Here is a 17,528-nt window from a genome sequence, read left to right on the forward strand (position 1 = left end):
GGCTCTTTCCTCAACTTTAATGAATAACTTCAGTGACTGAAAAAGCTATTCTTTATCATTTTTTATGAACAACATCATGGCTCCTGGCAAACAACAGTATATAAAATTAACCATTTATGAACAAAGATTTTAATTGTGAATACTATTCTACTTTTAACCTTTATGTATATGAAGTGTATGAAATGTTTCCTTTGAGTTCATATTCATGAAAGTAGCCCCACAGCAATGTAACAAAAAGACACTATTTCTAGGACAATCCAATGATACCTTAACCTTCACTAAAAATAACTTTTGGAACCTCCAGTTTAAAAAAAACAAACAAACCTCAGCAAATGTATATGGGAGATGTTATACACTGTTTTGAAAATTAAGTTACGACTCATAAGTGTCGTAACTTAATTTTCTTTCTTTTAAATGTTGCAAGCCTAAATGAAGGAATTTGGCCATTTCACATTGGAAGTTTCTTAAGTTTCTAGTGTCAAAGTTTTCAATCTTTAAATAAGATTGTTGCTAATACACCTTAAAAATCTAACTAAAAGAAATTTCTTCTAAATTAAATCTCCAATTTAAAAGGAGAGGAAAGCTATATTACATTTTAACTTACATACTAATGTCAAAATATGGGAAAAGTGGGCTTCAAAATCAACTTTATATGAAATTATAAAATCAAAGACCCCAGAAACTGAAATAGTTACATTCTTATCTTCTATTGAAAATCAAGGTAAATGTAATTCATGATTTACTAAAATTGAAAACATCCTAAGAAGGTCATAACCTTTAACATATCAGAGTTAGAATATAAGTTGTCTGACATGATGATAAAAATCTTTTCAGTGGGAGTCAATTTACTTTGCTATAGGAAGGCAAAAATCACAAGCTCATTACCAATCCTAGCCTTGAGGTCCTCAAATCCTGAAAACAAAATTATTGCAATTCACTCTAAGACTGTACGTGTGTTCTTAGTGTCACATAGCATTTTTATAGAGAAGAAAATTCAAATTTAATAAGTGGTAAATTTCAAAAAACGGTGCAACTTTCAAAAACTAGATTTAATGGTCTACCTACTTTTATACTTTATATTTTGAAAATAAACTATCAGATGCTTCTGAGAATAACATAATATCACCTATTTATTCACTATCATTTTTAAATAAGAAAACCTTCTAAAAGCTAGGAGAAATATACACCAGGTAAAGTTAAGCACTTTATTTGAAATGTCAATTTTATCCAAAATCAAGAGTAGCCTACAAAAACGTTAAGACAGCACCAAAGAAAAATGCATTAGAAATCTTTATAGATTCCCTCTCTGAAACTGGTCAAAATTAGAAAAAAGTTGGCAATACTCTTGTCATCAATTTGTTTATCCCTTCCTCATGGACATCTTTCACATTGTGCTGTGGAAGCTGTGTACACATGCCTCTTCCCTATCATACTTAAGATGAGAAGCGGTGCTTCATTTATTCATTCCCACATGTCTTGGTGTCTAGCAGTGTCTTATACATAGTAGCAATTTAAAAAAAGGTTGAATGATTTAAGGCAATAAATGTATTTCTAACTTCAGGTAATCAATTAGGCTCTAACTCATGCAAGAAACATTTGTAATTTCATCTCAGCTAATAAGCACTGAATAACTTGATGTTTTTTTTAATTTGCAAAGCTATTAAATGGATTTTAAGTTCCCAGTAACACTCATATTTTAAATGTACTTAAAATATCTAATGAAACAGTAGGGGAAGAAACTCTTAAAAATTAAACAGAAAATGACTGGTTTCACTGTGTACAACATGGAACTAGATGGTGAACATGAAGTGACTAGTCACTAATGTAAAATGTTTGCTACTGTAACAAGAACATTCCAAAGTGAATTAAAAGAGGCCCTGGAATTCTGGCTGGAAAAGTTGTAACAGCCAAGCAGGGGACATAGTATAGAGACCTGCCATCTCTCCGTTCAGACAGGGTCTGGGCAAGTAGGTGGGGAGGCTGTTCCCCATTCCTAATGAATGTTTATAATTCAGTCTACATAGTGCTCCTGGAAACTGAGGTACAGAACTGGTTCAGTCCATGGAACTCACCTCATTACCCAAAGGAAATGATGGAATGAATACCAAGCTGAGTGGGCCCTTTCAGGACTCCCCAACAATTTAAGTTCTATTAACTCTTTAAGGCTCTAGTTCAGAGCAGAAGTAGGCAAATTTAGCCCACAGGCCAAACTAGACCAAATTTGGCCACCTCATGTGTTTGTAGGGCCTGCAAACTAAGAATGGTTTTTACATTTTTAAATGGTTAAGGTGAAGAATCATTATTTCATGACACATAAAAATTGTATGAATTCAAATGTCAGTGCCCATAAGTAAAGTTTTAATTAGAACACGGCAGTGCTCATTCATTTATATATTGCCTATAGCTGCTTTTACAGTAAAATGGCAGAGCTGAGAGAGAGACCATACAGCTCGCCAAGCCTACAATTTCACTACCTGGCCCTTTACAGAAAAACTATGCTGACCCCTGGGCTACAGCATTCCTCTATGTTTCTGGCTGCATATTCCTTCTCAATGGCAGGCCACGACTTCACAAAGCAGAGACTCAGGTTTACTGATGTCCATCCTGGGGCTGTGTTGTCCAAAGTACATCATTACATATAACATAGTGCAACTCACTACAGTGGGCACAAAGTAACAAATTACATGCAAACAGAAGGCACTGACAAGGAAGCAGCATCCACGAACAACATGACAGAAGCACAGTTGGGAACTCTTACCAGAGTACTACATCCAGTTCTGGGTCACACTACTGAAAGGAAATGAGAACTACAGAGAATATGGAGGTAGACCGATGATTAAAGAGCTCAAAAATCATATAAGAAAAGAAATTATTTTTAAAAATGGCATCAGTTGGCTCAAAAAAGAGAAAGCTGAGAACTTTTAACAGTGAGGATGTCAAACTCTACATTTAGTGATAGATTAAATTTCCACTCATGAAAATGATGGCAGCCTGAACTAATATTCCACAAAACCTGCATGTAATGAATTAGATGTGATTCTTAATAAGACTGACATTCTGACATTACTACCTTAGGCCATAAACTAGCCCCTTAACTGATAATCACTTGTCAAATATTGTACTAGAATCCAAGTGATGGATTATAGGAATATTCCTTTTATAGAAACATCTGGCATTGTGTAAGTTACCAGAAAAGGTGTGCTATAAATGTTCAGTAATAGTTTCATAACCACATGCCTTTCCACAGGACCAAATGGGGAAAATAGGCTTAAATTACAGAATTTGTGTTACATTCAAGAATGTTAGTACTGTGAGATTTTTAATGACTCTATGAGATTATTGAGTGTAAAGGAATCTTCCCAGGACACCATTCAATTAGAATACTCAGTCTGGAACTATCTGGATGTTTTCTTGAGGCAAGGAGAATGGGTCTCAAATACCTTTCTTCCACTGCTATGATTCTGTAATTTTAACTCTTCCAATTCTTATGAGTAACAGAGCTTGCAGCCACTGCTTACTTTCGTTTTGTCTTGCAGGTGGGTCAGTGTACACGTAACTAGAGTCCAAGATAAACTTTAATATCCCATATTTTAATTAGATTCTAACATTAACTGTAACTTCTTTTAAACTATACGGATAGGGAATATAGTCCGATAAAGTGGGAAAAATGGGATAACAGACACAGTTTCCATATAATTCTATAAGCCTAAGAACCTTTTTATTTTAAAATGTCCAACACTTGTACACAGTAAGTGAAGGAAAGACAGTGTATTTCCTAGTTTTGTGACTTTAAAATACAAAATCCTTGAACACATAATGTTCCTTCAGTCAATCTCAACACTGCAATTAGTAATACAAATTGGCTCTAAATACAATTTTAACGAACCTGAGTTTTTCAACCTCGAAATTCTAAGGCCTGTATTTCCCTAAGAATACCCTTCCAGCGATGTGAAGCACACATTTAATTTGACTCACTAAACTTTCTCCACTCCTACATTACCTATACAGGATTTTAAAATCAGGAGTACACAATACTTTCAAGCCACTTCTACAGTCTTGCATTAACCTTACCTGGATAAAGTTTTCGCCAGTCTTTTAAAACTTTTTATTTAAAGACTTGCAGTAATGAAACAAAGAAAACACAACCCCCTCCCCCTTTTCCAAACCATATGGCAGTAAATTGAAGTTAACTTATTTTTTACCAGCTCAGCACCTGTACAACGGCCTTTTTAACATTTTTCTCTTTGTGCCTGGGGACTGGGCTAACTAAAGTTGTTTGCTTATTTGCGATTGTACCCCAATAGTGTTTTTAAATCTCAAAATAAAGTCCAAAATGTCTCGCGGACTATAAACATACCCATGCCGGGCAAGAGGCCCGCGGCCGGCCCGGGGCGAGTCTTGCTCCGACCCGGTGACCGAGCAGGGAGTTTGCTCGCCGCGGCCGGGCCGGATCCGCCCCGGGAACTTGGTTACCCAAGCCCAGGGACGCGCCGAGGCCTAGACGCGAGGCCGGGGCGGGCTCCGGCCGGCGGGGCTTCCCGTCCTCCGGCTGCAGAGCCTTCCCGCCTGCCCCGCGGTGGCCCGCAGGCAGGGGGCACCTCGCCGCCGTCTCCCGGCGACCGGACGCGCTTGCTGGGTCCCCGGCTAGCCCCTTCGTCTCCTGCCGCCGCCTGCGGCCCCGCTGGGTGGCCTCACCGGGCCCTTCCGGGGAGGCGGGAACGCTAGGCCGCGCTGGGGCCCGTGGCTCTGGAGCCGGCCGGGAGAGCCACGGCGTCCAGTATCAGTCCCGAGGGCCGGGCTCCCGCCGGTAACGGGCCCCGCCGCCTCCCCTCCCCCTCCCCCGCCCCATGACAGTGCAAACCCTCCGGCCCGCCCGGCCGCCCCGCCTCCGGCACCAGGCCCAGCATAGGGCCGCGGCCGTGGCGGCGGCGGCGCCGCGGCTCTCCGTCCTCGCTCGCTCGCTCCCGGGTCCGGCGCCCTGGGCCCGGCTCGGACTCGGCCGAAGTCTCCGCCGCCTCCCGGCCGCCCTCCGCGGCGCCTCGCCCGGGAGGGGTAGGCCGAAGCCGGGGCGCTGGGGGTGGGGGCGGGGGCTCCTCTCACCTTCATGTCGGGACATCCTAGTTCAGACGTTGGCGGCGCGGCCTCTCCCGGGCTCCGGCTGCAGTGTCCCCGCGGGGTCCCGGCGCTGCCCGCGCCGGCCGGCCGACTCCCACTCGACTCCCGGGCTCGGCCGCGGGGGCGGGGTGGGCAAGGGAGCGCTCCCGCGGCGGCGGCAGCGGCGGCGGCGGCGGCGGCGGCGGCGGCAGGGAGTCGGCGCGGGGCGGGAATGGGGCCGGGCCTGGCCGGGGCTGAGCTCCTCCAGGAGGCGGGTCCGACGCCGCGGCTCCGCCGGCGCCCGCCGTGACTCGGTCACTCTCGGGCCTGCCGGCTCCCGGCTGCGGCGCCGTGCTCCGCAAATCCCGCTCCTCCCCTCCCCCGGCCCATCTCCCGCCCCTCTCCCCCGGCTCCCGGCCGCCGCCTCCTCCTCTTCCCCCTCCTCCGCCTCCTTCCACCGCCCCACGCCGGCCCCGCCTCTCGCTGCCCGCGCCGGGCCCAGCAGCCCGAGGCCCCGCGGCCGGCGGACGCAGTGGGGGCGGCGCGGCGCCTGCCCACGCTCTTCGGCAGGCCGCGGTCGGGCACCCTAACCCTGCCTCAGCCCGGCCTCCGCCGCCGCGCAGCGCGTGGGAAGAGGAAATGTCCGGCTGCCTGCGCCCGCTGCTTGCGCGTAGAGGCAGCCCGAGGGGCGCCCGTGCGGGGCCTTCCTGCGGCCGAGCTGTAGGCACCCTGGGCTGGGCTGAGTTGACTGCCCCCGGCGGCTGCTTACCAGCGTCGAGCTGCTTCCCGAGGGGCTCCCGCCCTCGGACACATGGCTGCCAGGCCGACCGGGGACAGCGAACTGCAGGCCCCGACACGGAGAGTCTACGGACCGCCTGGGGACGTTTGTGTTTTTTCTAAAGCCAGCAGCCCTGAAGGGAGAGGCCGCTGGCTTCCGTACGTCATCGGGGGTTGCCGGGCCGGGTGACTCGCGACCGGGAGAGGACGTGGGCGCGGCAGGGAAGCAGGGAGGCAGGCGGCCGCGCTTGGCTGCCTGGCCCCAAGGCCGCTCCCCTGGAATCATCTCCTTTGAAGACTCTGTACCCGCCAGCCCCGGTGTCTGGCGGCACGCGCGTGGTTTGTTCAGCACCCTGGCTTTCCTGAATGTACTGTTTTGAAAACTGGGGGCGAGGTGCTCCGTATTTGTGTTTTCTTTCTTCCCAGAAGGTTAACTGCTTTTATTTTGTGTGTCTTTAACGTTTTTACCCTGGTCCTTGTCAACGTTGTTTTAACGGCATTATTAAGCAGATATTTATACTGCCCCTTACTATGTGTCAGTTGGCGGCGTGGTTTGGTGGAAATACCTCGTTCTTTGGAGTCAGGAGATCCGCCATTGGGATCCTAGTTCTGATATCTTGTGTAACCTTGTTTGTTAACCTTGATGAGCCTTCGTTTCTTTGTCTTTCGTTGGTTTGCTTGTTATTTTAATTTACCCTTTTATATTTGAAATTGTTCTGGCTTTTGCATAAGATAGAACTATTTCTCTAGGTAAGTTTACTGAAATTGTTTTCTAGGGTACTGCTTGCTTTGGGGTTACTCTTAATCCTGTCTTCCATTATTAGCTGTGTGACCTGGGACAAATGACAGCCTCCTTGTGCCTTGATTTCCCCATCTTTAAAATGAGTGTGGTTGCACATGATTATAACAAGTAGGTATTGGGAGGATTAAGTGCTAAAATGTATATAAAATATCTAGCACCAGACACAGTAAAAACAGTTTGTTGCCATATTTAATTAAATCTGATTTTAAGGCACTTCCTGATTTCAAAGATAGTGAAAGGTCATCTTAAAGTCGAGTAACATGTATTAGGAATCGGTTATTAGATCTACTCAAGGACTGTATTTGGTAGTAACTGGTGATAAACTAGGTATCAGCCAAATGAAGGTTTAAGCAAACAGATTTAAATGAGAACTTTGTCGCCAAAAATAGTTCCATTGCATGTATGCGTAAATTCAGTCCAGCACAGCTGTGGAAGAAAGAGGTCCACTGGGCCATAGTTGGGTTTTGGTGGAGTAGAGAGAACAGGACTACAAACAAGGCTAGCTAACATCTACTGAATGCTCACCTGTGCCAGCACTTATCTAAGCATGTTAAATATGGGTATGTGTGACCCTGGGTACCAAATCCTTAGGAGCCTCAGTTTCTTGGGCTGTAAAAGCAAGGACAACACTCCACAGTCCTGTGATGAGTGAATGATGTCTGTGAGTATATTAAGTTACAGAGATGAAGGCATTGTCAGTTACATGGTGTGTGCTAGTGCTGCAGCAGGTAGGAGAGCCAACAAAAATACTGATCTCCAGGAGGGAGTGAGAGTAAGTAAAAAGGTTTACTTCTTTTGGGGAGTTGTTAGCTAATCCTATTAAGGAGAGCAAACGTAACTGTCTAAACTTTAAGGGAACGTCAGATCTTTGACAGTTATGTCATTGTTTTAAGAATGAAAAAAGTGACTAAAAATATTTTCTTCCCTTAAAGAGTAAGCTGGAATATTATGGTTATTTGGGGTTGTCATGACTGGAGGAAACATTTTTCTTCAATGAGAGGTCAGGCCCTTCAGCATAGAACAACCTTCTGCTTGCTGTCCTGACACATAGGAGATTTCATTTCCAAAAGATTAAATGCTCATACTGAATTGTCTATCAAATGATTTCTATTTTCCAGAAATGCTTCCTCCAGTTCCCTTCCTTTCCCCACACCTCCTTGAGCGCTCCTTTCTTCCATATTGTGCCTCACCCGTCAATCCGTCTTCCATACTATGGCTCAAACAAAAACAAAACAATGCATCAAAACACTGGTGAAATCTGAATAAGGTCTGTAGTCTAGTTGTACTAACACCAGCTTCCTGGCTTTGATATTTTTCTGTAGTTTTCTAAGATGTTACCATTAGAGGGAGCTGGGGGAAATGTACATGTGCCCTCTCTGCAACTTCCTGTGAGTGTATATTATTTCAGAGTAAAAAAAGTATAGGGACAGAAATCAGATCAATATTGCCTGAAGTTTAGGGGGTGAGAGATAGGGATTGACTACAGAGAACTTTCTGAGGTGATGAGAATAGTCTGTATCTTTATTGTGTTAATGTTTTGTATATGCTTATCAAAACTTATAAAACTGTACACCTAAAAGGGTAAAGTTTAGTTTTATGTAAATTATACTTCAATAAACCTGACTTTTAAAAGCAAGCTCTTGTCACCCAAGCCTCCTGTGGTCTCGAGGGTGAAATTTAACTTTTCACGTGAGGCCCAACAATCTTCCAGCATAATTATTCTGCCAATATACCCTGACTTCCTTACATTGATTCCTGCCTCTGGGCCTTTGCAGATGCTCTGCCCTCTGCTTAGAGGGGAGTACAGGAAATTCATGCCCAAATTCAAATTCCCTATATTCTGTTAAAGCCTTCCTTGACTCTCAGTCATGCCTGTAACTTCTCAGTGTCTTCCTCTGGTCACTTAATGCTGTGAGTAATTTTAAATTAGCATTAATCTCTTCTTTCAAATAAGCTCAAGAGCAGGCAACCACATGATTCCTTTCTATTTCTGAGCTCCAGTAGTGTTGAATGAATGAGTGAATGAATGAATGATTTAACACTGGAAGAAAGCTTAAAGTAACTTCTCAAAGTGTGGTCCAGAGTCCACAGTACCTTTTTGGAGGATCTTGGATACCTGGGTTTTCTTATACCTCAAACAGCACATGTCAGTAGATAGAATGAAGAAGCAGACGAGAGAATCCAGCTGTCTTCAATTAAGTCAAACACTAAAGGTGTTTGCAAAAATGTAAAACAATGTCACACCTCCAAAGTGTCTTAAAAAAAAGTTGTTTTTAAAAATGTTACTAGGAAATGAGTATGTATTAAAAGATTTCTCAGTTTCCATTTCTAATATAAAAATATTAATAGATAATACATTTTAAATGTTCTTTGGGGTCAATTTTTTAAGAATGTGAGGGAATTTTGAGACAAAAACATTTGAAAATTTCTGCCTTAGAGACTCTTAAATTCTTCATTGTTCAAATGAGAGATGGTGGTAATGTTGCTGACATTTGAGTAGTAGTGTGGTATATGTGGCAAGCCTTGTTATGAGTACTTCATTTATTCGTGCTGTTTTATCTTAATTTTACTCATAGGCTGGTGAGGCACAGAGAAGTTAACTGACATGGCCACATACCTAGTCACTCATAGAGCCAGGATTTGAACCCGTGTGTGTGTCCAGAATCTCTGCAGGTAAGCATGGTTTTCTGCCAACTCCTGGGAGGCCTAGAAAGGGTCATGTTCTTCGGTTGCCTCACAGTCACTCTGGCCTTTACTCACACTTGCTTTACAGATTTTGTTTCCGATGCTGCACCTCTAAGGACTATCAAGCCTGTCCTCGTGATGCCATGGTTTTTTCAAATCTAACCATGCGTCCCTGTAATTCAACCACCATTCCCCTCTCCTGACCACTTAGAGCTCTAATATATGACATCCTATTTTCTTATTCTATCACTAAATCTTACACTTCTTCAGGACCCCTATCTCTTGAACTTTTCATCTGACCTCTTTTTTTTCTTTTAATCCCATTCTGTTCTTGATCCAATGGGTGCCCTAATGGTCAACTCAAACTGTTCTTTTTCATAACCTTCAACTCTTTACACCCCTCATTTTCAAGCCACACAAGCTCTGCAAATTCCCTAGTCCTGAATCAATTGCATGACTCAGTATCTCCCCACCTTTGTCTGATAGGGGTGCAGAACACAGCATGAAAAAAAATGATGGAAGTGTACAGATTGTTGGGGGAGCTGTCACAAAACCTAGTGGATCCAACTGCAGTTGGACCGCAGTACCACACTGAGTAGTCCTTAACGTTCAATCAGCACCTTCCCCATCCTCAGATTATTACAAACCTTTACCACTTGGCTTCAACTATGTACTCATCCACATCCCCAGTAGATAATGTCACCTGATTGACAGAGGACATAAAGTTCAAAATGCAAGAACTTCCTCTTCCCACTATAAGCCTCCATAGGAATCTGTACATGTGTGCTCTGCTCCCTCACCCTCATTCCCATCCCAGAAGAACAGATTCCTTTTTCCAGATCCTACTGCATCCCACCTTGGGTCATGCTCTCTTGGCTACCACCTTAACGTGTATTTCCAGCTGATTAGCCTTGACTGGCTCATTTCCTTTACCTGAGAAACGCTCAAGCAACCCTACACTTCCTCTGGTTACCACCCTATTCTTTTCATAGTTAAGCTTCCTGAAAGAATTGTCACTCCTCTTAGCTTCATAACCTGGTTAATCAGATTGCTTGGCTTTTGATGTTGTGGGCCACTCAGTTTCGGTGACACCACCCTCATCTTCCTGCCCGTGCCTGTGTGCTCTTCCTGTGTGCCCTGTTAGTTGAGTAGAGTCACCTTCAACTAGTCAGTCACCCAAAATGAAACCCAACAGTCATCCTAAGCTGCTCTCCCATTTACCTGCCATGGCTATACAGTCACCAGTGGATTTTATCCATTAAATACAGATCAGGATCACCCTTCTCTCTGTTCCTATGACCCCCAAACCATTCCAGGCTACCACCATCCCTCCTTGAGAGCCAGTGATCTTGACTCATTACCACCAATCAATCTCCAATGGAAGGCAGACTGCTTCCAGTTAGCTTATTTATTTTTGACTAAAAATTTTTCATGAAAGTGATACATGCACTTACACTGATGGACAGTGACTGCAATGGGTTATGGGGGGGGACTCGATAATATGGGTAAATGTAGTAACCACATTGTTTTTCATGTGAAAATATAGTAAGAGTGTATATCAATAATACCTTAATAAAAAATGTATAAAAAAAGTGATACATGCCCATTGAAGAAATTTTGGAAAATACTAAAAAGCATAAAGAAAAAAATTAAAATTGCTTATAACACCCAGAGATAAACATTGTTAGTATTTTGATGTGTTTCCTTCTTAGAACTATTTATTGGTCAGAATCACAAGCTGGATATTATTCCACTGCATGAAGCCCTTGAATGGCTCACCTTCAGTGTTCCCCGTCGTTTACAGACAGTAACTCACAGTGCCTACCAAGGTCTAAAGTCTGTATGGTGTGCCTGGGTTTCTGCTACCCACCACGTGGTTAGTGCCAGCTGGGTGGCCCTGGCTGCAGTGTGGTCTCGTTCCTGCCTCTGGGCCTTAACATTTGCTTTTCTGTAATGAACATGCACTAGTTTCATAGCTCATTTTTTTCTTTTACATTTTATTTTAAAGAAGCTTGGGTGAAATAAATGGTAATTAGTAGGTGGTAAGTGGAGGGGGATTTAGAGTGAAATGAGCTGTCCTGATTCTTTTTGGAATGGGCTGTGGGGGAGGACTACCACGTGTTTGGAGGGCAGCAGCGTGTGCATGCCTGTGTGTGTGTGTGTGTGTGTGTGTGTGTGTGTGTGTGCATCCGCGTGCGTGCAGGTGGGGTGGAGAGGAGATGGGGAAGTGAAGATGAGCCCAGATGACATTAGCTTTCACAAGGAGGCAGGACGCCTCATTCTCTGCGGACATAACTGTCGATAAAGTTGTCAGCTTGGGTAGAGCAGGAAGTTGTGGCAGTCATGCCTCATGACCTTCACTTTCTGAAAGTGGAAGGTAAGGTCATGCCATTTTGTGCCTCTGTGCCTGCTAAGTTTCTACTTTAAAAATCAGCTGTAGACCCCTTGGCTTCAAGTGTATGGTGCACTTCACTAGATTCACCTTGGTGTGGGGATTGCTTTTTAAACCTTCAGAGTCCAACAATCTTGACTTCATGAATCAGAATTTCTGAGGGGTGGGGCCCAAGGATCTATATTTGAAAGAACTCCACTGAGGATCCTCACAGTGCAAGAATTAAGATTGGAGAACCACTCCACGAAGTGCTCACATTCATTTTAGTCCTGGATTGCAGTTCAACTCTTCCCTCCCCCCTGTGTGCTGTCCTTGCACGGAGTGTCTTTTCATTTACATACTTCCAGTACTGCCCAGAATTCGGCTCTCACACTGGGCTTTGGGTGCTTGTTCATGAAATAAATGTGTCCAAAACTGGAGCCCACATGTCCTGTACCCCAATCCACAGTTTTCCCTACCACATCATGTTTTATCTCCATAAGCCTCTGAATTCTTCATAAAAGCATTTCCTGCTTCAACAATGCTTAAAACTCATATGCCAACTTGACTTTACAAACCCACATAGATCCAGAGAAGAATGGGATTTATGGAGGATTTCTTGATCTAAGGAAGTCAGAAAATGAAGCCCTCTGAAAGTGAAATGAGTAGAATGAACACAAAACACACGAGCAAGCCCCTGCAGCCAGTGTCTATTCTAGGTGTGTCACCCTAGTCTCTCCCAAACCCATGAAGCAGTTAAGATGTACTCTGGAAAAGAGCCCTGGAATGCAACAGTTAATACGGTGGGCTCTCAGGAGGTAATGAGTCAGAACAGAAGGCTTGTGTGTGGCTTGCATGGAGCAATTACAGTGTACCTCCCACAGTATTCAAGGATAAAGATGCTCTAATACTAGAGGCCGGTGCTATTAATTTAGAACTAGTCTAGAAGAACACCAATTCATCTTAGGAGAAATGGGTGTATCTCCCAAGAATGGCTAACATAAGTCTTTATTGAGCACCTTCATGGGGCAAGGGCTGTACTAGCTGCTGGAAACCTGACAGTGGGCAAACGGCGTAGTACCTGCTCTTAAGGAGTCACAGTATTGTTCTTGCTCACTCACCCAGTCCCCAGCCTGTAATTTTATGTGCTTTGTGGATTTGCCTGGCAAGACAGGACTTTGAGTCAATGACTAGAGCCAATTATTTTGCCAGTTAGGCCTCCTGTCCTCACACAGCATTCTAGTTTTGAATCACCTATGACTTGGGTGAGTGTAAAACAATTAGTTCCCCAGTCTGATTTCCTCTGACAAATGGCTACAAAGCAGAGCCTGCTGCTGAGCTCTACAAGACAACCCCATCCTGGAAACCCTTCCCCACTAGCCGCCAGCTGTCAGGGGTGCCCAGCAGTGCCCTGCCTCAGCTCCATCCCCCGCCCTACCAGGATAGCAGTGTCTTTTCCTACTCTTATGCCCCACTGAGAGGCTATTGCGAGGATTCCTGGAGCCTTGAATTTCTGGGTGTCTGGAATTCCAAAGAGCCTGGATCAACTGAAACCATAGCACCCAGGGCTGATTTTAAAGAAAAGGGGAGCAGGGACAGCTGCTGGCAAGCGGAGGAGAATGGACATAATGGGAACAGACTCCTGTGACACTGAGGGCAGCCCCAGGTTCTTAGCTGCCCTGGGAGAAACACCGAGAGCCAAAACCAGCATCTGTAGCCCCTGGTGGTTCCCAAAGACAGCGTTTAACAGACCTGGCTCTGAAAAACATTCACTCCAGGGCAGATCCAGATTTTGGGGACCAAGGCTTATATATTTCTGAGGGGTGACTCTTAAGAAAGAAATACAAAATCAGACACAGGGACCCAATTCAGGAAGCAGGGGATCCTGAAGCTTAAGCTTTAATAGTTTGACATAAATCTACTCATCTGTTCATGCTAGATGATAAAAATACCTGTTTTCTGTGATGCTAAAGGATCAGAGGGCCCCCTCTGGATGCTTAAAGAAAAAGCAGCAGGGATGAGAATGACCGCAATGTTTTATTTGCTTGGTCTTGTTGATGAATCACACTTCTTCTTCATCCTTCATACCCACTTACAGGTTTAAATGCTAGGCATTGCTATACAGGGACCAATAGCTTATTCATCTTTGAATCCCTAATACTTTGCATGTAGCATAAGCAAAATATTTGTTGAAGGAAGGAGTGAATGCTCTCAGACACTGAGAACTGACAGTCTTATATATTCCCTTCCTCCTGGGCTGCCCCAAGGAGGTGGCATGGAATAACAAAAGATCATGGGCTCTCGAGTCAGCCCTGAGTTCAAACCCTGACTTTTGTCGTATACCATCCTCATAACCTTGGGCAAGTTACCCAACATCTCTCAACCTGTTTCCTTCTCTGTACAATGGAGCCAATAATACTTCCTGCGAAGTTGTGAGAATCAGCTATAATGTCTGTAAAGTGACTGGAATGTGGTAAGTCGTAATAAATGGTAGCTGTCTTTTTGTTTAGTCAGGGGCAGGTAAACTGCAGCCCATGGGCCAAATTGATCCACTGCCTGTTTTGTAAATATAGTGTTATTGGAACCCAGCCACACTTATTTGTTACATGTTGTGTATGGCTGCTTTCATGCTACATGGCAGAGTTGAGTAGTTGTGACGGAAAGCAAAGCCTAAAATATTTACCATCTGGCTCTTTACAGAAAAAGTTTGTCACCCTCTGATTTATGACTTCATCAGTTCTCTCCGAACTTCTAGTTACCTGCTAATGGGTCTGTAAGTCCTGAGAGAGGAAATGCTGGGGCAAAGTATCTCTAAAACCGAAATCAGTCAAAGGGAGAAATGAAGTTTAAAACCCGTTTATTGCTTACAACCTACAGTCTGGGGCTGTCTCTCTTTCCTGCTCCAACAGAAGCAAAAACCAGCATTCCCCCTAACCTCTCAAGTTCAGATAAGCCCTCTGTTGCCCAGGTAATTACCCATTGATATGGAGATAAATGCTTCTCCACCCCTGAGGAACACCTAGTGATATGCAAATGTGAAAAGCCTTATGTATCTTCACCCCTGAATGCCTGTTGATATGCAGATGCACTAATGCCAGGTGAAATATTCTGGATATATTACATTTTTACCCACAGTGTCCCCCTCCCATTCTATTCTCTACCCTAAGGCTAGATGTTTTTCTAAAGTATAAATCCCATTAGGGTTTTCAAAAAAAACAAAAAAAACTTTGTTGGCTCATTTTCTGCAACTCCCTAGTATGATCTTCAAGATTTGTCACAATCTGGCCCCAGTCTTCCTCTGGAGTCTAATCTCTTCACCCGTCTTGCACACCGGCCACAACAGAACACAGAACAGGTTGGGAGCTTATGAGGTTCTGTAAGTCTGCATGCCATGCCCTCTCTAGGACATCCTTTTCTCTGTTGTCTACTGCTCCAATCAGTTTCATCTTCCTGAGCTTCTCTGTGAAGCCGGCTGCCTCTGTACTCATCTAAATCAGGATAAGGGAAATTAGACTGCAATAACAACACCCAAATCTCAGTGACTTCAAAGTACAAATAAATAAACAGAATAGCGTATATTGCAAGCGCCCTACTCTCAGAGTGCTCAACAAGCATCTGTGATCATTTTTTCCTCCAGAGAATTAAAAAAAAAGCAGCCTATCTTTTTTTTTGATAGTATGGGCACAATGACTAATTACCTTATTAACAGATACTTGGCATTTTGCCTAAAACAAAGGCTCTTACAGAGGTTGTGGTTGATAAATCATTGTCAAAGTGATGCCGGGGTTGTTGTTTGTGGAGTCAAAGAATGAACTTAGCAAACACCCAAGGTAGGAGAACCAGGGTAGAGGCTTTTATTGAGAGAGAAAATGAGAGGACAGAGCTCCTGGCTCACACCAGGAGGGGACAAGAGAGCCCAGGGTGGTGCCTTGTCTAGGGAATTTTAGACAGTTGAAAATTTTCAGGAACTGATAAAGGGCTTAGGGTGTGAACTTGTACCACCTGCCCTGCCCCCAAGGTGGGCTGGGTTGTTGTCTGTTTGCTAGGGCTGTTTACAGTGAACTCATGGGTTATGCTGAGATACCCTTCTTTATTTGCAGAACACTCAAACATTTCAGGCCAAGTTGCTCCTGGCCTTTTGAGCTTTCACTGATCTCACTAAAGATGTCTATATTCCTAGTCTGATATTTTTACCCTAGAGAATTGACTTTGCATAATGCTTAACACAGAGTTTCTATAGGGACTTCTTTGCACATTGTTATATTGCTCTGACTATAAATATCCTCCCTTGCTTTTTCTGGAGGCCCTCACCCTACTCCGACTACACCCATTGATGCCAGGGTTCTTGTTTGCAGAGCTGAAGAATGAGCTTCACAAACAGTCAAGGTAGGAGAGCAAGGTACAGGCTCTTATTTAGAGATAAAGTGAAAGGACAGAGCTCCCGGCTCTCGCCAGGAGGAGACAAGAGAGTCAGTCATTGGTGCGTTGTCTAGGGGGTTTTATAGGCAGTTGAGGATTTTTTAGAGAATATGAAAAAACTTAGGGGTGGGGACTTGTTAAGTGGTCCCTGAATATTAAAAATTAACTGTAAGGAATTTCCTGCCTTGATTTCTCTCTGGGACACCAGCACCTGGGTCAGGGAGCGTATCAAAAGGCTGCCTACCCAGCCTCCAAGGTGGGCTGAGGTATTGTCTACTTGCTAAAGAATCTTGCCTCTTGAACTTCCTGGGTGTTAAAATGCAATCTTATCTTTAAGATGAAATTCTTCCTGCCTTTTACCATGCTGTTTACAGCTGGGTCTGCATGCTAAGTTAGTCGCTCAGTTTGCAAAATCACCTCATCAGATCTGAAGGAGGAAAGACAGCACATAGGCCTGGGCCTTTTAGTATGTTAAAGTGAATCTTACACATGGTTACAAATGAAAACATGTGCTACTCTTCTTTATCTGGGGAACATTAACTGATTTCACTGATGATTCTAGAGCTCAATGTTTAATGTAGAGTTTTAGTAGGGGGGTTTGCTTGCATGTAGTTGCATTGCTCTGACTGCAGATATCCCACCCTGCCCCCTCCGGAGGCCCTCACTCTATTCTGACTACATCTATGGTCCCTGTCTCACCATGGTCCCTGTCTCAAAAGGAGAACTTCATTTAAGGAAGAAAGATTGGAAAGTGTGCGTAGATGAACTGTAGCTGAAGAGTCAACTTTTGGCCACAGCAAGACCTTGACAAATGCTGGCTAACAGCTGGCTCACTGCTTTTCTTCTCTAATTCTGGTTCTGAGCAGGTCTTCCCCTCAAAGAGGTGGGGTGGGGGTGGGATGGGGGGGAGGCTTGAGTGAGGAGGGAAGGAGGGGGGTCCAGCCTCTGTCTGAATTAGCATGGTGCTTCCATCAGCACACTCTTTCCAGGTGGGCATAAACCATGTTTGACCTGCTCCACCTGGTACATATGAATGCAATCATACAATATGTGTGTGGCCTTTTCTATCTCCAGGATTGTCCGCTCTCTATCCATTTTGAATGCATGTGCTCTGGCCTGCCTCCTGATACATGGTTGCTGCCCAGCTCCTTTAGACTGACGCTTTAGAAAGTATCCCTCAGCATCTCATCATGCAGCTCATCAGCCCACCTTCATACTGGAGGGCATGTTGGGAGCAACTCAGCTCTTTCAGCCCAGGGGTGATCACTGAGCTACCATGTTGCTGTTTCCCATGCCTTTGCTCTATACTCTGGGCCAGGAATGAACAGCACAGGGACATCCACTGGGCCTCATGTTGTTTCTGAAATCATTGCTTGCCCT

The 17,528-nt window shown here is 44.5% G+C and overlaps 1 protein-coding gene and 1 long non-coding RNA gene across 2 annotated transcripts in view; one reads left to right on the forward strand and one right to left on the reverse strand.

Moving 5' to 3' along the window:
- Positions 1-6,157, reverse strand: part of LOC140847942 (uncharacterized) — a 35,424-nt gene extending 29,267 nt beyond the window's left edge. Inside the window, exons 1-2 of the mRNA XM_073229748.1 lie at positions 6,035-6,157; positions 5,101-5,990 (exon numbers count right to left, since the gene is read on the reverse strand). Coding sequence (XP_073085849.1) covers positions 5,118-5,990; positions 6,035-6,157 — 996 coding nt within the window. The 3' untranslated portion in view covers positions 5,101-5,117. The remainder of the gene's footprint in view (positions 1-5,100; positions 5,991-6,034) is intronic.
- On the forward strand, positions 4,410-11,255 carry LOC140850683 (uncharacterized). Its single transcript, XR_012133634.1, has 3 exons — positions 4,410-5,052; positions 9,250-9,346; positions 9,447-11,255. It is a non-coding gene; the product is annotated as an uncharacterized lncRNA (long non-coding RNA).
- Positions 11,256-17,528: the final 6,273 nt, after the last annotated feature.

This window comes from Manis javanica, chromosome 1 (assembly GCF_040802235.1).
Source record: "Manis javanica isolate MJ-LG chromosome 1, MJ_LKY, whole genome shotgun sequence".
NCBI lineage: Eukaryota > Metazoa > Chordata > Mammalia > Pholidota > Manidae > Manis > Manis javanica.